General features: G+C 37.6%; 2 protein-coding genes across 3 annotated transcripts in view; one reads left to right on the top strand and one right to left on the bottom strand.

Moving 5' to 3' along the window:
• LOC140245052 (protein PTHB1-like) overlaps window positions 1-7,908 on the bottom strand; it is a 28,396-nt gene extending 20,488 nt beyond the window's left edge. Inside the window, exons 1-7 of the mRNA XM_072324647.1 lie at window positions 7,788-7,908; window positions 6,729-6,900; window positions 5,714-5,861; window positions 4,862-4,926; window positions 3,195-3,308; window positions 2,108-2,361; window positions 812-899 (exon numbers count right to left, since the gene is read on the bottom strand). Coding sequence (XP_072180748.1) covers window positions 812-899; window positions 2,108-2,361; window positions 3,195-3,308; window positions 4,862-4,926; window positions 5,714-5,861; window positions 6,729-6,837 — 778 coding nt within the window. The 5' untranslated portion in view covers window positions 6,838-6,900; window positions 7,788-7,908. The remainder of the gene's footprint in view (window positions 1-811; window positions 900-2,107; window positions 2,362-3,194; window positions 3,309-4,861; window positions 4,927-5,713; window positions 5,862-6,728; window positions 6,901-7,787) is intronic.
• Window positions 7,909-11,535: 3,627 nt separating this feature from the next.
• Window positions 11,536-21,449, top strand: LOC140245078 (2-oxoglutarate and iron-dependent oxygenase JMJD4-like). 2 transcript variants are annotated; one of them, XM_072324678.1, is made up of 6 exons: window positions 11,536-11,828; window positions 14,498-14,663; window positions 14,995-15,126; window positions 16,741-16,972; window positions 18,616-18,759; window positions 19,484-21,449. In XM_072324678.1, exons 1-6 carry the CDS (start codon window positions 11,573-11,575, stop codon window positions 19,985-19,987), a joined length of 1,434 nt encoding a protein of 477 aa, XP_072180779.1. In that variant the 5' UTR covers window positions 11,536-11,572; the 3' UTR covers window positions 19,988-21,449. The 2 variants fall into 2 exon arrangements, with proteins under 2 accessions (XP_072180779.1, XP_072180778.1); XM_072324677.1 differs by having other exon boundaries at window positions 16,705-16,972.
• Window positions 21,450-23,570: the final 2,121 nt, after the last annotated feature.

Here is a 23,570-nt window from a genome sequence, read left to right as displayed (position 1 = left end):
TCATATATGTATGTCTGTATGTATGAATGCTTGTTTGTATGTGTGTGTGGGTTTAGACGAGTGTCATTCCATTGAAACAAGGCAAGAAGTAAAAATACACACTTGCTAACAACAGACACTTAGCAACAGAGGAAGAACCCAACTGTCTATACAGGGTCAATGGAATGTGAATTTTATGGCATACAGTGATATTTAATAGTGTGAGAGGTAAAGAAGAGTTTAGTGACTGCACAAAATGAAAAGATAATCAATTTCTAGTGAAAATGCAGGTTATCAATCACTAACTAAAACATTGTGGTAACAGCTGCACATGTGGCTCAGTGTCAAGTGGTTTTTTGTTAGTTTGTTTTTTTGTCTTTTTTTTTTTTGGTTTGTTTGTTATTTGCTCTTTTCAGAAATAGTTTGCTGAGTGTGAGAAGACATACATGTAATACTTTCCCGGAATATTGTGTAATCAGTGGCATTGTAGGATGGAATAAAGGAAACTGTTCTGAGATACTACTAAACAGTCAAATTTGATGACAATGACTTAATAAGTGGTCATAACGCTAATGCAGGTTTGACATTATACAATCACCACTTAGCTATACTTTTGGGTTTTGCCTTCTTTCTTTTTTTAATTTCCCTCAAGGGGTGAATTTTACCCCCCCCCCCAAAAAAAAAAACAAACAAACAAACAAACAAACAAACAAACAAACAAAATCAAGTGGTGGATAAATGTATAAAACATTTATGCTCACACATATCCCTTTGCTATATCATTTCCATTGAACACAAAAAAAAAAAGAAAAAAGTGGTCAACTTTACTCACCAAGAATAAGTATGGAGGGAGCAGCATTTGCATTAGTCACAACAACCATGTCAAGGGCAGGTTCTCCCAGATTAAAAGTCCAGTCGGCCTAGAAAGCCAAAGTGTATAAGTGTATAATCTATTATGTTGCTTATGAAATCATTCACACTCAATATACTTTGTAAGAAACAAATACCACTAAACAATCTGGGCCCCGTTTTATCAAAAGATACAATCGATTATAAATTTCCTTACCACACAGGCTGCCATAGACTTATGATAGAAATCAACTATATAATCAATTATAATTCTTCAAAAGATAAAACAGGGCCCTGCACACGTATATACATTTCAACACCTGGTCCCAACATGATTGTGACGTTGACAAAATTGTTCACACAGATTTCAGCAAAATGGCTATCAAACATGTACCTACTTTGTGGCCAACCTATGGTATGATTTTGATATTTGATTCTCAGGTAACAGCAATGCCCAGTGAGGCCTGTCGCCATGATGTGGATGCTATACTGTATTAAATAAATGTTGAATATTATTTTACAAATGAGACTGCAGTCATGCCATGTAGGGAAAGGCTGTTTACAACTTGACTTTTGTACTTATGTGGATGACAATGGAAGTGAATTTTGAATTTATGTACCGATAATTGAAGACATTTGCGTATAATACTTATTTCAAAATTTCTGAAACAAATATAAAGGCTACAGAGACTACATGAAAGCTAACAGTGAACATAAACTGATATTTTACACCAAAACATTATATCTTACATCTTTACGCCACATCACATATATTACTTCCTTGCCTATAAACATTTTCTATGCTGTTACTTTATGTATACAGCACAAAGTTTACTCTGTCACATGATTTGTTGTGCTTAGTTCTGAAAACGAACGCTTTTGAAATTTCTATTGAAATCAAAGATTGATGTACACTGGATATATCACTTGGCTTGGGAACCCAACATGATTGAATGAAAGCTTGCCCACAAATTGCACTATAAAAAGGTTAGCAGAATCAGATGTAAATTTCTGTTGTATGATTATTCCCGACCGAGGAAGTTTTATGATTTTAATATACATTACAGTCCATAGCAATGGGAGTCAGTGTAGTAAACGTCAGGGCTATCAACCTATAAAGGAGGACTGATTTTGCTACAACATGTTTTTCCCACAGACACTTGCCCCAAGTACACTTGGGACTCGTCTTCAGCAGGTTAACTAGAATAAGTCTTCATGCCTTTAAGGTTTTTTGAACCTTTTGGGGAGTTTTGCTATCAGTGTGAAAAGTTAGTTTTACCGTGATCCTCTTGCCAGAGGTGATCTTCTGAGACTCCTCCTTGGTCTTGGCATCCGTTGCCACGGCGAGCACCTGGTACTTGTAGCTCTCCACCTGCCAGGCTGAGGAGACGGTGATGAAGGAATCGGTGCGGGGGACGTAGGCCAGGGGACCTGGCAGGAGAAAGCCGGGCAGGAACCGACTGAAGGCAAAGCTCTCCTGCTCAAAGAAAGAGACGGTCCCGTCCATCGACTGCACGCACACAAAGTCCTTGCCTGAGAGATTAAAAAAAACACACAAAAAAAAAAACAACAAGAAGAACACAAATAATACTGTAAAACACGATATTTTTGCCGCATTAAATTTTTGCGAATTGGAGCCGACGGCATTTTTCACAGCATGAAATTCTTGCGAATTGCCTGAAAACATTCAATTCGTTTAGTGTAGACAAGAACTTTCACATGCATTTTAATTTTACGAATCTTGGCTCTCGTCAAATTCGTGAAATTAAAATGCACGCGAACATTCCTCGTTTTACAGTATGCGGTAAAGACCAAGTTGATATTGCGTCAGCTCAGAAGTAGAAAGGCGTTGAGATAATTGACTTTGTACTGCACCAATGCCCACCTGGTACTAAACTGACAATTTACAGGTTTATGTCACTTCTTTTTAATGATGCTTTTGCAGGGCAGCCTTGTCTCTGATTCAACAGTAAATGTGTCTGAAGCCAGTTGCTGGAATAACTTTTCACCTGATGCAATGTCAACAGTCTATAAACCAGCTACTGTAAATGTGGATCTTCGCCCTCTGTTGAGTAATATGAATTTCACATGTTCTTAATTCCGTGGTATCAAGACATTACATCATGGTACATATTACAAGCAAATATATTCAGGTTTTTATTTTTGCACTAGTTCCGGTCACGCAAAATGCATGAATATTTTTCACCTTTATAGTATGAGCAAAACAATTACAGTATAAAACTGAACACAAAGTCAGATATTTAAAGCTATTGGCATCCACTGATTGCGATTCATGTAATGCATCTAAAGACATTCTAAAAAAACAAAACAAACAAACGAATACACAACTTTCCGGTGAAAATTACCTTTGACACCCCCAAAAGGTCCAATGACCATGTTGTATGCTGTCCTCTGCAGGTTGTGCTCATAGATCAACTTCAGCTGGTATTGTGAGCCATGCTCTACTGCCCCAGTGGTTCCTGAAAGAATGGAATACACATAAAGAATTTCTTTTTTCTGTCCAACACATAAGTCACCAACATCAAAACACACATAATCTCCAAAAATACCTTTTTTAAAGAAAGAGAGAGCAAGAGGCTTAAACTTGTTTATATCCATATCACTGTTTTCTCCTCTTGTCAATTGCAAATATATCAATTACTCACATTTTTGTTTTCTCTCAGGAATATGAAATGTGTTTCACAATTCAATTGATTAGTGCTATACAATCATACTTAGCCAAATTTCGTCTTCCACTATGTTAAATTTCATGTTTGTTTGTTGTAGTTTTTTGAAACAGCATTGTAACAATGCATCATATGAAAACACACACAAAAAAAAAATAACATTTACATGCCCATTACTCAGGGCAACTGTTTCTCACCAATGGGTTTGTCCAACGTTAGAATGCTTTTCTACTAAATGTTTTCCACACAAGCACACTCCACTGATTGGGCAGGAATGCCATATGAAACTAGATATATCGCTACGGCTACTGATATGCCTCCGCCATAATGCATGGTTCTCCTAATAGGTCTATAGTACAATGTCTTGACAATGTGTGATGACAGTTTAACATAATTGGCAAAATATTAAAATGACAGGTTTGACACAAATGTGCTGAATGTTCACTTTCCTAGAACTAGGTTCAATTGGATGAATGATTAAAATGTGTGGGCAGAGTGCAGATTTTTGGGGAACTGATGATTTTTACTTGACTATTGACCCTTTTATAAGTTTATGCATTGAGTAATTTTCAAGGTATTGAGAAAAAGTATAATTTCAGTATCAAATGGGAAAATAGCATTATCTAAACCTGGCCTTTGACCTTTGACCTCACAGTTCCAAAGAGAATCACTGTTAGGTTAAACATGCATAAATATGTAAGTTTCATGATGATACCTTGAGTTACTTTCGAGATATGGAGGAAAAAGTGCAATTTAGCACTTTCACTTGACCTTTTACCTTTTGACCTTTGACCTTTTGGCAAGAAACTTCCCCAAAAATATATATTGGGTAATACATGCCATACATCAAGTCAAAAAAAAAAAAAAAAACCTTCAGGCATATTGCATTTTAAGGAAAGTAGTGATATTTTGAGGAGTTGACCTTGACCTTTGACCCCCTGACCTTTGACCCATGACCCCCAACTTCCCTAGATAATCACTGCCCATCGGTACAAGCATATATACTAAGTTCCATGAGAATACCTTGAACCATTTGCAAGATATGGAGAAAAACATGAAATTTCAATGTTTTTTTCACAAAATAACCTGTGACCTTTGACCTTTGACCCTGTGACCCTAAAATCCACACAAAGTATTATCCCCCAAGGATATACCCTCATACCAAGTTTGATGTAAAACCACCACACGGTTCTTGAGATATCGACAAAAACAAAACGGGACGGACAGACGTACGGACGGACGGACGGACGGACGGACGGACGACCCGAAAACATAATGCCTCCGGCCACTTCGTTGCGGAGGCATAATAAAAGAAAATCGTTGAAAAGAACAGCAACTCCACTTACCAATGACTGAATACACTGCCAACTTTCTGGGATGGAGTACTGCAAGATGCAAGGCCTCTGATACCCTAAAAGACGATTGCAAAACAAGAAAACAATATTACTCATCTCATATGTAAGACTGCTGATGTGGACATATTGTGACATATTATTCCAATTGACCCAAGCAAAAAAACATATCAGCTAACAACAGGTCAATGGGTGACTATCCACACATAATCACTCGTTGAATACCTCTTGTACTTATTGAAACGCAACATAGACAGATGACAAATACTTTTTAAAACGACAAAGTTGACAGTGCTCTGGAAAGAAATTATTTCTGCCTGCTATGTCGAAATTAAGCATATTGACAGGAATATGGTACGGATGCCAGTTTGAATTTCTTTCTTCTTTGAATTTCATAAATGAAAAATGAGCAAAATAAGATTTCATTGGGATTCAAACTAAAGATCTCTGGATTGATAGACCAGTGTTTTTACCCGCTGAGCTATGGAAGAACCAAGTGTCGTCTTCATCCAAGAAGCCTTTAATTCCCCATGCTTGTGCGGTCAGAAGCTCACAAAAACCTAATATAAATCAGACAGATAGGAATCTACTTGACCACAAGAGCAATGAATATTATGGGGTTTGGGGACGAACATCACACTAGGGCCTTCCATAGCTCAGTGGGTAAGCTGTCCGGTCTAGCAATCTAGAGGTCTCTGGTTCAACCTCCCAATGGAATTCCATTTTCTTTGCTCATTTTTCAGTTATATCATATAATTTTCGTAATCAGTTTCCCTTTCTTTGCATTCTTTGAATTTCTACGCATGACAACGGAGCTCAGACCCAACGGATGAAGGAGCCACTCACGAGACAAGTCGTCCGACAGCCACCTGCAGGATTGGTTGCTGGAGCTGGGTCTCCAGTAGAACATCCTCTGCCTTGAGGTTCTCCCCCTTGCCTGGCTGGGGCTGGTATATACGCAGCACTCCATTGAAGCTTCCAACGATGATTTTATCTGATCATACGGATGACAAATTTGCACACAATGACAACATTTATATTTACCAAGATCTATCCAAAGCAGATGGTGTCTACCAATTTTGATCACTGTAAACATGCTTTACAGATGAGTGTTGTTGTAAGGGGGTTTTGATGGTGGTAATTTTGCAGCTTTATCACTTAGATTTTGTGGCTGTGTATGTGATTGTTTTTGCTTACTCTAATTACCAAAGAAGCCTCTTACTTTTGGAAAGCAAAACTATCCCCTAGAAATAAAAATGCTATAGGACAAATTCTGATTTTTGTGAACCAGTATTTGAATCATGCCTTTTAGAAATTTGCAAGATCCTGTATGTTGTTTTTCCAAAAGCGCAGAAGTTTACTTCTTTTTTTTTTTAGATAAGGTACAGTGCTATAGTGGAATAAATTAAATTACCAGTACAACAACAGCACACCACCATCATCATCATCATCACAGATTGGTACTACAGACTTGATAGACTTGATAAAGATAGTATTATTTAAATGAGATTTTAAATGAAATGTGTGACATATCCATATCAGACAAGCAATACTAGCAACTAGCAATAAAGACATATCATAATCTAAAAGATTAGTAAGAGCATGTTATGTACATCGTCACAGAGCGTACTAAATCATAAAATGAATGATTCAGTTGTGTTGCGGGAAACAGACAAAATTTCAGCACTACAAAAATTCCACTTTTACAGTATTACATATAAAAATTACTCAGTACATCAATACTCAGTATCCAGCATCCTAATAGCATAAAAAAAAGCCTACGGTGTAGATCCCTTAATACTACTTGTCATGTCTTTTGAAGCCATGCTCATAAATGTTGCATGACTTTTTAACTACTAACCATTTGGTGAATTACTATCTATACAGGCCACAGCGAGACTGCCTTGGTCGAAAACTTCATCCAAGCCAACAGACCGTGTCCACCAATCTCGGGCTTTGAATAACGACATGGTCACACCTCATCCACAGGATACCATGCAGTCAACACATCACAAATATCCGCTTGAAATGATCTGAAAGAGAAAGACAAAAAATGGCTGAGAGTAAACAGAGGTCCATAAAAGGATGAGAGGCCGAGGCCCACAATACAACATTTCTACAATATACAAGCACCCATGAGATTGTAGGGTCTACCTTTTCATTTATCATCACATAGATCTCTATACGGAAGTACAGGACTAGATCTAGAACAAGTCCGGTAGACACGGTAGGCGCCTAGTAGGGGCCTATATTCCGGTTTCAACGTAATAGAATCAATTTTAACTTCATTGCTTTACGTGAATTGAGGAGCAGAGGTTTTGAATTTCTCCCCCTCCAATGTCTATCCAATACGTAAATTTAGGACCACTTTGTTTTCACTTAATTAAATCACTTGCGACTTAGGCCTAGATTGGTCAGTTGGTAGAGTAGAGATCTACTTCGCATTTAATTTAATCTGTTCAAACGTTAGGTATCCTACACTGAATTGAGAAGTAACCCTGGCCTGGAAATTCAGCTACCTAAAGGTGTATTACTACTGAACAACCCCTGAAGTTACTCTAAATACTTTAAGATCTGCTTCCTTCCACCATTTGACAAGTGCAATATCGAAACGAGTTAGCAAGTAGCATTGTTAGCTGTAGTAAGATACCCTACGCCTACGGCTACACTGCAGTCTATGGTACAGACACAGTAGGCCCTACCACTGGCTGGCACTGTCACTGCACTGGCAGAACCACTGGCAGCGCGTTATCTGCTCGCATCGCTGCAATGCGGCGTCACGGTACCATGTCAACGCACACTGCCTGCACAGGCTCGGTACAGTGTACGTTTACACGGAATATTCAATGCAGTATATTCTAGAGTGAACGCAGACATCATTGTGCCCGAACCTACAAGCAAGAGGAACAAAACATAATACCTTCAAAGCCCAAGGTATCAACCCAAGAAGATGATATTCTCTAATCAGAGGCAGGCAGTGACATTTTTGCATCGGAAGATATCAGATTCGGTCGGCAGTCCGTCACTTCCCAAGTATGCCTGCTTAGCTTGCGATGCGCTAAGTGGCTGTTTGCTGCCCTCAACGTGCATCTTTGCACAAGGTCGATCCGAATGGGATACAGTACTAGTATCTTGCGTGAGAAATGGTCAATTTTGAGAAATATCACCACACATTTTCTTATGATCCACGACATTAAAATGTTTATCATCTTTACAGAAAAGGCATGACATAGGGTCCAATTGAAGTGCTTTCTGATGAATCATGAGATTGGTTTAAAGAAAAGAGTACCACGCTAAAATCTCGAAATGATTAAAACAAAAAGAAAAAGTCATAGTGTGCGTAATAAATGCTTTTTTTTCGGTAGAAATTCTGAGGTGAACAAAAACTGATTGCTGCGTTATTTTTATACTGGCAAGTTGTAAGTATGTTGCAAAAAGAATATCTTATAACAATTGACGGTAAACCATAACCTTCTTCTGTTGCTGTTTAACAATGATCTTGCACAAATATTATAGGATATAGGTGGAGGTGACTATAAGTGTGAAACCAAGTTAAGATCTCTTTGATGTTTGATGTTGATATTCTTCACAGATAGTGGCAGCAATAATACATGATGTCTTACAGCAGCATGATTTTTGCGGAAAGAAGGTTGTGTAAAAAAAAAAAAAAACTCTCTCCATTCTTGATTCTGATTTCTAATCACTTCCCGAAATGATCTCAATTTCTCAATAAACAGAGATGAGATTTCTGACAAGAATATGACAAATATTAGACTGATAGAAATGTATTTTTTGTTTTATTTTGTTCAAGGTATACAATGAGTATGCCTAAGTATGTTAGATCAGTCATAAACAAAAATAAGGGGGCATTATTGCTACAGAAGTACGAAGGGTTATTGACTTTCGACTTTCTTCCTAGCTTCTTCCATTCAGTCTCCTGATATAAAAAGTCCTATCGACCTGTTACTTTATTGTCCCCAACTCCTATCCTTTTGATTAAGTCACTATCTGTTGACTTTTGTTGAAACTGCAGAAAATTTCATTTATAATCTACATTTATTTAAGGACAAAGAGTTACTTGTGCGATGGCAACATGGTCATGATCATCAAATCCTATAACTTTCTCAACATGTATAGGTGGTCGTGACCAGAATAGCTGTTCGAGAAAACATGTGAAAATTAAAAATCCTCCGGCTTTCTTATAAGTTTTTAAATCAAAACTTAATGAAACAATTATGTTTGTTTTTTTTTTGTTTTTGTTTGGTTGTTTCTGTTGGTGTTGTTGTTTGTTTGTTTGTTTGTTTGTTTGTTTGTTTGTTTGTTTGTTTGGGGGCCTTTATTTTGAAGTACTCTGTTCGCTAAAGTATCCCTTTGGCTGCTTCCCTTCAGCTTATCATATAAGTATTTCATAGATCCGTCTTTACTCTGTGCTTGTCATGATTGTTTATCATTATCATTCTTAGATTTTTTTTTTATGCTGAACAAATAAATAAAATTCACTTCAGTTCAATTTATACGTATTTGTGTATATTTATATGTATTTATAGATGGAAGGCCAACATATACAAATGAACATACTCAACCGATGAAAATAAAGAGGAAACATATCTTTAGGCAAAAAAAAAAAACCCCCAAAGATTAATATTCCAATTTTAAAACAAACGAACTAGCAAAACAAATTAATTCATTAGTCGCGGGAATAGTCGTATCTAGTTTCATTGGGCTTTTTTGTAACCTCATAGTTGAATATTGATAACTTTCATGAATCCTACTCAAGACGACACAAACGAGCATTGCCATATCAGTCTAAAACGTTTATGATATTCTAATCTTTCATCTTTTCAAGAATAGTTACAACCTCGAACGCAGCGAAAGTGGTTAAGTTTTCCATTCTTCGATTACAGTGTACTGGCAGCAGCATTCCGGCGGTTGATCCCATCACCAGGTCCCTCTGGAGCAAGGTTGATGAAAGGGAATTTCCCCAAATTGGTTACGTTCGTAGTCGGTGCCGAAAAACAGGACGATGTCGGCAAAAGTGATGGTTAAAATAACATATTAAGGTATGCATTAATATATGTTGATTAATTATAATCTCCATAGTTTTATGCTGAGATACTTACGAGAAATAATCATTTTACATCTTTTTTAATTTTATCTCAAATATCCTCATAGTTGTCTCTAACATTGAAAGAGCCTAGCTCTTCATGTAAATTACACGTATGGTTGAGGGGTCTAGATATCGCGCACGAAAATTTGAAATGCTCTTATAATTGAAGTTATTCCATAATCGTACCTGAATTTCTCAATGAATATCACGAAAATGCAGAAAAATCACCTCCCAGAATCTCCTGATGATACGATGACGGAGTAGTGCGCTGTCGCCGTTTGTATGTCGGACTTTTTTTTATGCGTTCAATTTCTAGGGGTATGTAAAGATCGCGCAGCTGCCCTCTGTAGTTTCATGCGTGAAAGTGTCTGCCCCTCTGCGGCTGTAACGTGCTCCGGCTTTCGTAGAATATTTTTTCACTTGATATTAAATTTGTCCCTGTTAAGCAACAGCAGTTTTACCTAACTTGTGTATATTATTGTTATTATCATTATATGTGTTATTATTATTATTATTATTATTATTATTGTTATTATTATTATTATTATTATTGTTATTATTATTATCATTATTACTATTATCACCACCACCATCATCGATCATCATAATCATCATCATTTTCATTATTATTACTATCACTTCCACCACCATCATCATTTTATCATTCTTATTATCATTATTTTTATCATCGATATTTTCATAATCGTTAATGATTTTCATTTATAAAGTTTTCTTACAATATTTCTAATCACTTTAACCAATAATATACACGTAATATAAAATGGAAAAAAGTAAAATATGAACATATATTTTGCGTGTGTGTGTGTGTGTTTGTGTGTGTGCTTACCCATTCGTCACCCTCTCAAAAAAAAAAAATGTTCGTCACACATTTGTCACACTCTCATCTAGATCTAATTTGTTTTCTTCAGTATCATTATGGCCCTCCCCTGTCACAAATATATCACAAGTTAGCGCAAGAAATCACAAGCAAATTCAAATTGAAATCACACTTCAACTTCGATAGACTGAAATATTTATTCCTTTGTAATATTATAATCGTTGTGTTAAAATTTGACTTAAAACAACATTTATTAACAGTATTTCAGCGTAGCTGGCAGCATACATTGTTCTTATGTATGATGACGTCACGTGGTAAACGATCGATCGAACAAATTACGAATTCTATCGACTACGAACGAGACAGGCGAGACGACACGACTAGGCTACAACATCCTTAGAACAGATTTTAAGGGAAGGTAGGTTTGTACAAGGTAAAAAATTGGAAATTTAGTGGAAAATTTGTTTGAAATCAAAATTTCTTACCTGCTTCCTTCTCATGTTGAGCGGTAAGTCAGGTATGTTTATTCCATGGGCGTATCGGCAAATTTTGCGCTTAGTCCTACGCGTAATATCGCTTGCTATGCAGTTACGCTATGCGCGATCATTAGGTCCCTGCGCGAGACCTAGTACCCTTACTATACTACCGACGTCTACCGACTTGTTGTTGAGCTAGCTAGCTGTGACGTGCATGCATGGTTACTGACTCTGCTGCGTTTGTGTCGGCTCAGTGCCTGGGGAGGAAACCTCCCGAGGTGATCATGTCAATAATATTTGAGGACCTGGGTTTACCTGATGAATTGCAGCAGCTACGACAAGAAAGCAAAGAATGTGGAGTGGAATTCATTCAGGACCCAATCAGTTATGACGACTTTTTCCGACGGTTTCTTCTACCAAACAAGCCGTGTTTGTTAGGTGGCAATGGCATTGGCAATGTAATCCAGCACTGGCAAAGCATCAATGAGTGGGTTCAACCAAACGGCACACCAGACTTTGACTTCTTGGAAAGGCAGTTTGGTAATAATGTGATGTAATGGAAGAGTGTGATAATTTGGTATTCAAGTGTAAATTTAGACTGATTATAGTTCTGTAATGTATATACTAAGATTCATGGATGTTTCTTTTCCTGTGTGATTTATTAGGTCTAGTGCTAGTGGTGAATGGTGTAAGGAACCATTTTTATTCACCAAGTTTCGTAGGCCAATAATACTGGAATTTATCATTGTTTATTAGCATTCATCATTTGTTTGCAAGGTAAGGCGGCATAATCGTGATATAGTCCCCACCGCTGCGTGTCCGTACTAAATAAAATCCTACCTAACCCTTTACCCTAACCCTAAACGCACAGGTGTCTGGAATAAAACTTCTCTGGTAGATGAGGGTACGAGCATGAGGAATGCTCAGCATCTGGGAGTGGCCCCTGCAGGTCCTGGGATTCGAGGATAGAATTATGTCGGATGGGATGTCTACATGAGAGTTCATGACACAATACATCATGTAGACTTTCGCTTGAGCTCTACGTTCCTGGAGTGAGGGCCAGCCCAATCTATGAAGCATGTCGGTGACGCTGCTTGTTCGCTGATAATCCTGAAACACAAAGCGAGCATAACGGCGTTGTATCATCTCCAACCTGTTGATGTTGACCTGTGTAAAAGGGTCCCATATTATGCTGGCATACTCCATGATTGGTCTCAGGAGGGTCAGGTAGCACAGCACTTTGATCTTTCTTGGACATGCATGGATGTTTCTTTGAAGAAAGGCACTGGTGGAGTTGGCCTTCTTGACAACTTGATTGATGATGGTTCCAACTAAGGTTGTTCTGAATGTGAACACCAAGGTATTTGGCTGTGTTGGTGTTTGCCAGTGGCTGGCCATGGATGTTGTATGAACTAAGAAGTGGTTTCCTCTTGTTGGTGAGGTGAAGCACTTTGGGTCTATTGAAGAAATAGACATCTAAGTACCAACCCCCTCCCCCTCAGCGCATGTCATGCAGTGTGGTTGGGTGTTCAACACATCGACCACCAAATGTTTTTCTATCAATAGAAGCGTGAAAAATCTCACAATTTGCCTGAAATTTTACTCACATACTCCTGGAGAAAAAGAAGTGTGAAAAATCTCACAATTTGCCTGAAATTTACATTGGACTCCGGATTCACGATCATGCACTGAAAATGTGATCTGAGGTACGCGCTCTAGATGGCGGCTTCGAACACAGGTGTTATTTTTTCCGTACTCAGTTGCCCTGTGAAACCGACCACCCCCGCCCTCAATGACGATACGTATAAAGTGCATGTGAATGCATTTTTCCAACAAGCTGTAGTTTTATTTTTAGTCATCATTTTTTCCCAATAATATTTGAATATATTTGAATCCTTCGATATTATTTTTGAAGGACTGTTGATGAATTTAAATTGAGTTTCATTAGGAATCTTGTCATATTAAATTGAGATTTGAAATTAAATGAGTCGGTAATTGAAAGTAAGTTTCATTACAAGTTCATTTCGTATGAAATTTGTTCGACCATACGGCCGTAGTTAGCGGGCGACAAAATGATTACATCATGTGTGTGCAAGAAGCGGCAGAGGTTGAAAGAGCGGCAAGAATGGCAATTTTGCGGTCAGAATCATCAAATTTATTATGGAAGGATACTCTACATCCAACAACGAGTCAGCAAAGGTTATTATGCAAGAGAGAAGTAGGACTAATTCGATTTTGCTAAATTTAGGTAATTAGAGGGAAATCGAATACTTACTTGTTTGCGCCTCATTTTAACTCGTTGGCATAGCCCAGTGAAGAATCGAACACCATTGCGCGTAGTCCCATGCATACATTTTCGTTCTGTACGCACAATGCTGTAATAGAGGGTGGTCGGTTTCTATGGACACAGTCGATGTGTTTGACACCTACTATACTGAGCTGAGTATTAAACTCGTAACCTGAAGAATTGACTGAGGATTACAGAATCTACCTCTCCTCATACCCAGATGATGATGAAGATGATGATGATGATGATGATGATGATGATGATGATGATGATGATGATGATGATGATGATGTGCGTTTGTCTTCTACCTTGGCCAAGGGAAGAATTCAGTTCAATAATTCCCAGTGTGGTGACTAGTCTAGTGTGACTGTGAAATAAAGGAAGTACCAAGTAGATCAAACACTAATGTTTGTTATACTAGACTGTAGATATGATAGTACTGATTACACCGAGAGTATGCTCACCACAAGGACACACAGTGACACTACATGTATTTCACTTTTTCTTAATTCACAATTTCCAGTATGTTCATGCACCTTCTGATGGGCAGTATGTACAAGAAAGATGAGGAAAAATTGTGGTATCTCCAAAGTATTTTAATGTAACACACACACACTTTAATACATATTTAATGTGAGTTGTAAACACACCTAACATAAGGGTTATACTAACCACCAGGCGTTTGGGTTAGTCTGGGCGGAATGTTTATTCATCATACAAATTAATTCTCATAAAATCAGGCTCATGAGAACATTTCTAATTAACCTCATGGAAAGATATTTATCTTGCTACCCCATGTTTCTCTGCATGGACTCAGACATTATTTGGGCATGTTGTATGTTCACATAATCTTGCTGTGTATATCCCCCATGACATTCACTCAGTGAAAGTGTCCTATTTTCTTGTATCATTTGTCACCTAGGAGGTGCAACTGTTCCAGTAGCAAACTGTGGCAAGGTTCAGTATTACGCCCAGCCCAAGCAAGACATGAAGTTCTCGGAGTATCTGAGGTACTGGAGAGGCCACATTGCTACAGACTACCAATCATCCCAGGGATGTCTGTACCTGAAAGACTGGCATTTCACCAGGTGATTAATACTGGTATATGAGCTGTTAGAGATTCTTTTTTGCTGTTAATAAATATGATAAACTCCTTTGTGTGTTCTTCCTCCATTAGGAAGTGGTATGTTTTCATGTAGAAGAGCAGAAGACCAAACAGGCAATTTTTTGTGTGTGCTTATACATCTTAAGAAAGAGCTGTGATAGGCCGACATAATCAATGTCCAGGTTATCATCATCAAATAATAATAATAATGATAATACCATGTTATATCATGTTATTATGTCTAACAATGCCCTAATACAGCTTACATAGTGCTGTCATGCACTTGATTCTAGTGCCATATCTTTCCTTCCCAGGGCATTTTCTGACTATGAAGCCTACTCAACACCCATTTACTTTTCGTCAGACTGGTTAAACGAGTACTGGGACCACCTCTGCAACTCGGGAGATGATTATCGTTTTGTCTACATGGGTCCCAAGCACTCGTGGTAAGTTGGCGTTAATTTCCGCCTCAGACAACCTCTGGTCCAAAATGGATGGTCTCTGCCATTTTACTCTCTAACAAACAAAATGCTGATATGCCACTGCCCTTGATGTGTGTTAGCGTTTGTTCAATTGTGAGACGCTGGTATGAGAAAATTTGTATTATTTATTTGACTGGATCATGCAATGCTTGTATCATCCTACTCTGCAATTTGACAAAGCAGTGTGAAATTACTACTTCTTTCAGCAGATAGAGATTAGTTTAATCAAGGAGGTTTTATACCTGGAGTTCCAACTGGCTGTAATTATTCAAACAGTTGTCAGATTTCTATTGATGTACAAAAGAATTCCACAGGTGCACTTTGTGCCTTTGATGATTGATGTTCGACGCCGCCATCTTGCTGAGTAATCAGAAGATTCATTTTGAACGTTATCATAATGTTGGCCATATTTTGCTTATTTATTTATTAAATGAAATGAAATTTCACTTAATGATAAAGCATGTAAAACAAAAGTCAATTCCGTCCAGAAATTTGATCAAAAGTGTAAATCAGAGCTGTATCATGTGAAATTGTTTAAAACTGTACCATCCTGGAAAGCCGGTTTTATCACTTTTCCGCCTAATCTCCACAAATGAAACTGATATTGAATAATCTTCAAGTACAATTCTTTATTGATAGATATATCAGATTAGTGCCCGGGTATGCCCAGTCGAGTAATTTTCATCTTTATTTCAGCATTTTCTGCTCAATTTCTATTCGCGCATCCTCGTGTCTGTACCACCAACCTTTTATAAGAAGGGATAGCGGAAAGTAATTACCATCACAAAGACATATCTTCCTTTGAAAGTGGCTGGTGATTATACAATGAGACACGAGATTATTGTCTTCGTATCTGCGTGGCAGATCCTGTTTGGCACATGCTTCAAATATTTTTGAGGGGCGGCATCGAACATCTAGCAAAGGAAATAAGATGGTTGTGACTCCATTCTCTAGAACCTCCTTGGTTTAATTAGAAATGATTAAGGTGCTAAAGGTTAATCCCCACATGTTTTTCTTTACAGTATCATACACATGACTGTATGGCAAACATACATCTAGGTGTGCGAATGCTCATTTTGCCTTGGCTTTGAAAGAACCTCACATATATGAAAATAAGGATTATAACATATTACATGACAGAGTGTTGAAATGATATCCAATGAAAATAAGAAATAGTCCAGATATGATGAAGAGGAAGACTGTGGGCCTACTACAAAGATGAAATATGGTAGTTAAGGGGATATTCTGGGACGGGAGCATAGGTATTTTCAGCATGTTACATGCGTCTAACTTACTTCATTTGTTTAATCTCTTATAAAAATGTTGATTTCTGTTCAGCCATTTCATATGAATCAAAGACCTTGCTGTGATATTTTACCTTATTTGTTTGAAGGCTCCGGCTACAAACACAGAATTCCTTCTTAGGAGTCCTGGCATGTATTTGTTTCTTTGTAATGACTTGTAAGTTGTATATTCTTTCACATTTTGCCAAAATAAATGAATACTGTACATGTATTTTCATGTCTGAATTGGCTATTTAAGGACACCTTTCCATGCGGATGTCTTCCGGTCCTACAGCTGGTCTGCCAACATCTGTGGAAGGAAACGATGGCTTCTCCTCCCTCCAGGCGAAGAGAGCTACCTCCGTGACAACCTCGGCAACCTAGTTTATGACCTCAATTCCTCAGAGCTGCACGACGGCAAGAAATATCCCCACAGTCATCAAGCGAGGGAGCCCTTGGAGGTGATTCAGGAGGCGGGTCAAGTCATCTTTGTTCCGAGTGGCTGGCATCATCAAGTTTTTAATCTCGTAAGAAGACGATTCTGTTGTGGTAACCATACTAACAGCTGGAAGGCCATGTAACATCAAATATTATAATAGGTAAAGTGTATGCACCTGTACATTGTTTGAAGGCTAGCATTCAAATTACCTGACTTACCTATAATGACATCCAGTAAGTCAATACACTTGTAGAGGGCCATATTAATTGGTTTAAATCAATTAATTACCATGTTTATATGCAAATTAAGCCCAACCTCTTTTTTAGATTGTTAAAGGCTATTTTGGGTTTGTGTATCTGTCTTAACATATTCAACAATTGTAGGTCATAAAAATTCCAAAAGTCATTTAAGTTTTTATGTAGTTTATTATACCCCCGCCAAACGAAGTTTGAAGGGGGTATATAGGAATCAGCGGACGGTCGGGCGGTCGGGCGGTCGGTCCGTTGCAAATCTTGCGTCGCGAACTACTTCCTCAGTTTTCAACCGATTCCCATAAAACTTGGCACAGATGTGTGCCTTGGGTTGTAGATGTGCAAGACGTATTTTTTGACAGTACCCAAAAGTACGTTGCCATGGTAACGGCATATTATGGGCAAAAATGGGTACAAATCTTGCGTCGCGAACTCCTCCCACAGTTTTTGATCAATTTTTATGAAATTAGGTACAGATGTTCATCTGAATATGTTAATGTGCAAGACACATATTTCCGCAGTGGCAAAAAGTGTGTTGCCATGGTAACGGCATGTTATTGGTAAAATATAGGGCAAAATGCTTCATGGCAAAACTGCTTCATCAGTGTTCTTCCAATTCTCATGGAATTCATATTGAATGTTTGTCTTAGGATATAGGTCAGCATGACACATTTCTTGACAGTGACAAAAAGTATGTTGCCATGGTAACAGCTCACATATTATGAGCCAAAATGATGGAAAATTTTGTGTTGCAAACTACTTCCTCAGTTTTTGCCCAATTTCCATGAAACTTGGTACAGATGTGTGCCTTTGGTTGTAGATGTGCAAGACGCATTTTTCGACAGTACCCGAAAGTACGTTGCCATGGTAACGCCATATTAATGGCAGAAGATCAAGGAAAGATCTTGCGGATTTAACTACTTCCTCAGTTTTTTGACCAAAGCTTATGAAATATTGTTTTGACCAAAGCTTATGAAATGTTGTTTGGCGGGGGTATAACCAGTCGCTGTAGCGACATTTCTAGTTGTTTTTGGAATTTCATCTCATATGTATTTCTATTTTTTTTTTACACTCCTTTTTTCTTTGTTATTTTTCAATGGAAATTGTCATGGACCCCTTTTCTACCATAATTAGCCTAAAATTAATCAATCATAGTGATGAATATTTTAAAAAGTCAGGTTTTTTATGAGTTTCATTACAGAGCACTGTCAACATGTTTACTTTTATCCTGGGGGGCTTTGATTCTTGATTCCTCCCCAAACTTAAATGGCTATTCATTGTTTTCTAAGGGATGAAATCATAGTAGTTTTTTTTTTTATCATAATAAAGTCACTCGTTTTTTTCACCTTAGATATTATTTTGGATAGTGAACAAAGTGTGCAAATTCTGTACCCTGAGGGAGATATTTATGTTGGTATTTTTGTGAGTCTTTATTAAAAGAAAATACTCATGTATGGTTTTATTTTGTTTTTACTGCTAGGAGGATACAATATCCATCAACCATAACTGGTTGAATGGCTGCAACATTGACATCACATGGCGGTTCTTACAGGATGAGTTCAAGGCAGTCCAGAAGTCCATTGAAGATTGCAGAGATATGGATGGCTGGGAAGAACAATGCCAGGTTGTGCTAGCAATTCCATCTGCTCCACAGCTCAGAAATTCCTCTTACTCATGCATACAAACCATTTTTAGCACATGCTGAGATGTCTACTGCTACTATTTTACAGCATTTTGCACTGTGTTTTTTGTTGCCAAAAATACTGCAGGTTTCTTGGAAAATACTGTTTACCAAATTGTACCACTACACATGTCTATTGCAGGAAAGGTAAACAATGTTTTCCACCAGAAATATATATTTTCAGTCCTCATTACAATGCAATGTCATTTACAATCTTGGCATCCCTGGCTGTACATGCAATTCTTTTCAGTTCTTCCGTGACTAGTTTTGTTCTGTATGTGTATTTACTGTTTTTCATTCATTTTTCTATGGAAGTAAAACTGAAAGTTCGCCCTAATCAGCTTGTATCCTCTCAATCCTTTGGCTCAAGGAAAAGACATTTATATTAAGCAAAATGAAACTTGATGACATATTGATTTTTTTTTATACTATGCAAAAGAGAAATGGAAACTTTGGTGAAACAAGGACCTGGGATGAGCAGAATATAGACATAACCAAAATAGGGGTATGTTGGCATTCAGAGTTGTCTGTGTCTCTATTTCTATTTCTTCACTTGGTTATCCTTTCTTTCATTTTCAGATACCATATGTAATTGTATTGCTTATTCTTTTCTTGTATGTTTCCAATTGACAGTCTCTTCTTTGTAATTTTGCTTCTTTTTTCGTAGCTAATTATGAAAGCCAGCACTGGTATGGACTACCCAGAGTTCTTCAACTTCTTGCACCTTGTGGCTTCAAACAGACTGAGTATGCTCTCCAAATTGTCGCACGAGCTCAAAGCAAAACACAACGCTGAGGAAGGATCATGCAGATTGCATTCAAAGACAGACATTAATGCCCAAGGTCACAGCTGTGCGAAATCCTCAGAGATGGAAGATGGTCCAGAACACAGTGACACTGCCAGAGGAGTCCAACAGTGTCTGGAAGATAACGCTCCCACTACTTCCACTGCTGCATCCTCACTCATTTCAGCTGGTGGTGATGAGGTTGGAAGATGGAGGAAAAAGTACCTCATTTACGATCTGTGGAGGGTGCAGCAGACTTTGGAGGACTTGATTAGAAACAAGGACTTTGCAGATATCGATACCAGTAGATGTGCTCAGGAACCTACAAGTTTGCTTCAAGAGATTTTAGCGCATTTAAAGGAATGGCAAATTGGTAATGATACTTAAAAAAGAATGTTCCCACCTTGTTTCATGAGTCATTAAACAAAGTTGATATTGAGAAGAGTTGACAAAAGGGAAATTTCAAGATTTTTTCCAAGTGTGAAAAATTAATTACTGATAATCCATGGGATGTGTCAGATTGCAAAGTCTTCCGATAGGATATGCTTTATTTCAAGGTAAAAAAAAAAAAAAAAAAAATTAATATATTGATGTAGATATTGAACCATCCAAGAAGTATGCTAAAACTTTAATCTGTTTGATTGGACTTTCTTGTGAAAATCATGGAGAGAAATGTTTCGTAATGTACAGACAATAAAGGCAGTAACATCACCCATTCACCGATCATGGGTGAATGCTCACCAGCCAGACAAAGTTGAAGAAGTGACTCGGACGAGTCAAGAAAGTGTTCTCTCCGTAATTTTCACACGTAAGTCCAGTCGAACAGATTTAATTCATATGCTTTAAAAAAAAAAAAAAAAAAACAAGTCCTTGAAAATACCTACAGTCCATTACAGTGCACTCCCGTTTTAACAAACATGGTTATAACAAAATTCTGGTTACAATAAAGTAAAAATTCAGGCCGCAACATTATCCACTCTTTGTATTTTCATTGTTTCTGTGTTTGGTTTTAACAAAATTTCGATATAATGAAAGAAAACTGCCGGTCCCGAGGACTTGGTTATAACGGCCGGGGAGTCAACTGTAGTACAGTATATTAAAGTTTGCAATTAATGCAGCAGGGATTAAATCAGAGCAGTGAGTACAAATGATAAGAAATTTAAACAAAAAATCCACTAATTATATAAGTGTTGGCATTTCTACCACAGTGTGTTACATTTAGCTTTGACTCATTTTTACTTTGTTCTGGATAGCACACAATTTGTTACAAAAATGAGGTTACTTCCTTTAGAATCTTTGATGATATACTAAAGGCATAACCTTGCCAATCTATTGTGACCCTGATATTAAAGTTCATCTAAGTGAGTACATTCTAGTTTGGAATTTTGCTGCAATTATTAGGCATCAAGAATGCAACAATGATCTTTTTACATATGTTCCTACAGTGTTTGTTAAAGTGAAAACATAGATTTGGTAAGGGTTTGAGAACCTGTCTGGCACCATTTCATATTTGCTTGTAGTATATTGAAAGAGTCTACCAAGAAACTTACCTGGCTGACGCGATTTGCCGGGATGATGAGTTGTTTCGGAGTATTTTGAGCTCAAAAGTAAAAGTTGGTATACCGACTTTTATTCCAGAAGAATCCAGGTAAACTTGGTCTCAGGGACAACTCGGCCCTATTTCTGACAATTTATACGCAGTTCGTGATCGCCATATTTATTATTCTATACATAGGCGCTTGATAGGCGCACATTAATTTTGCATGCGTGCCAAAGAGCTTCTTTGATGCGCGTGTTGTTTCAACTTAGCCCATTAACTGCGACCAGCCAGAACGAGAAGCGCTCCCGTAGTACAACACTGTATAATCCAGAGGGACAACTCGGCCCCGCCGTCAAAACAAGGCCAAGTTGTCCCCCCCCCCCCCCCCCCCCCCCCCCCCCCCCCCCGAGTCCGAGTTAGCCTGACTCCAATCGGGGAAGTTCTGAGATGCGAACATTTTGTTAATATTTCACATTTTTAATATCTTGCCATTACAGCATTATTCTACACATTTCTTAGGCATACATGTACATTTTGGGGCAAAATTTGACAATTTTGCAGGCTCACCAGAACTTTGTTTTGGCTTTAAATCAGGATGCAATTTTGTGCTTTTTGTTTTCAGTGTCAAAATTAATTACATGTACATTGCTATTAGTTTGTGCATGAAGCACACTAAATTAAATATTTGTACATGTGTATTTCAGTTTTTTTAGTATTGAACTGGTATTGTATCACATGTTTTTCATGTAGCATTACATCTCATTTGCCTCAATATTTGTGCAATTCGCTTTTAAATAATGATGTACAGCTAAGTGGAATAAAAATTATTTATGCAAGTACGTAGATGCGTGTACACTGGGAAGTTACAACTGTTCGTGTTCACTTGAAGGCTTAAAGGGATGGTACAGTAATGGTGGAGAGGAGAATTGGGCTTTTAACTTTTTGCGACATACCAAGAAAACACTTATGATATATTACAGAACATACCATTTTAAGAGGAATTCAGTTTATTTGATGAAAATCGGGTTTGAAATGACTGAAACATCCAAAAACAAAGTAAAACAAAGCGATAGTAATAAAGTGTTGGTCCCACACTTTTTTTGGGGGGATATCTCAGCCATTACAAAACCAATTTTCATCAAATAAACGTTGAATTCCTCATAGAAATATACAAGCTCTTTCATATTTCACAAGAGGTTTCTCATTATCTCACCAAAAAAAGTTAGAAACCTGAAATTAGGTCTCAACCAAAACTATACAATCCCTTTAAACCGGGTCGGTGTTTACAATTCGTGCAAATTTAAGCGTAGATTATATAGCATCAGGGGCAGATTCGGGAATTCTGTAAAGGGGGGCTGTAAAGGGGGGGGGGGGGGGCCTTTACAAAATTAAAGAGGGGCACATGCTCCCCCCCCCCATTTTTCTTTTTATTTCTTTTGTTTTAACAAAAAAAATAAAGGGGGCGCATGCCCAGTGTCCTCCCCCTGGATCCGCCACTGAGCACCACAGTTGAATATTTAGCATTCTACTGGCTTTGATGTTCCATGCTCCAAACTGGTGGTTCTTAATATTAACTGTTGATATGCTGTATTCTACTGGAAATTTTGAAATCCTGTTTGGAACTTAGTGGTCATACTGTGAGGAACAAATCCAGTTTTTCTTAAAATGTGATGATGATGAAGAAGAACAGTATTTATATGGCACAATTTGTAAAGAACATACATCATTTTTCATTCATTATTTTATATATTTTAGGAAAGAATCACTGGTGAGTGTCTCTCTTATTGCGCAGGACTGTAACTTCCTAAATATCTTGAGCAGGGTCGAGGAATACTTAGAATGATATGTTTATGACAAACAATACAATGTAACATAAGCAATATATCACAATTTTTAATACAGTGGCTTTTTGAAGTCCCGATAGAAAGTTTCATGAGACCGAGGGTGTAAGGGTGTAAAAACTGAGGGTGTAAAAAGTCTGAGGGTGTAAAAACTGCACTGGTTTGAGAATACATTTCATGAGTAGTTTCATGAGACTGAAAGTTTCATGAGACTGAGGGTGTAAGGGTGTAAAAACTGAGGGTGTAAAAAGTCTGAGGGTGTAAAAACTGCACAGGTTTGAGAATACATGTACATGTACAATGTATATGTACAAGTACAGTGCACTCCTGTTACAAGAAACATGGTTAAAATGAAGTTGTTGTTACAATAAAATCAAAATTCAGGTCTCGCCATTTATATACAGTACTGTATATACATGTTTACACTAAACTGTTCGGTTACAATTAAATTTCGTTATAAAGAAAACGGTCATCAGTCACAAGGATTCTTTTAATGAAACAGGAGTCCACCGTACATTGTACAATGTTACACAACATACGCTTACTACACTGAGATTATGGGAATGTAGGATTTTGTACGTGAGGGGGT

This window comes from Diadema setosum, chromosome 22 (genome assembly GCF_964275005.1).
Source record: "Diadema setosum chromosome 22, eeDiaSeto1, whole genome shotgun sequence".
In the NCBI taxonomy this organism is placed as follows: domain Eukaryota; kingdom Metazoa; phylum Echinodermata; class Echinoidea; order Diadematoida; family Diadematidae; genus Diadema; species Diadema setosum.
This window is presented reverse-complemented; position numbering and strand designations above follow the sequence as displayed.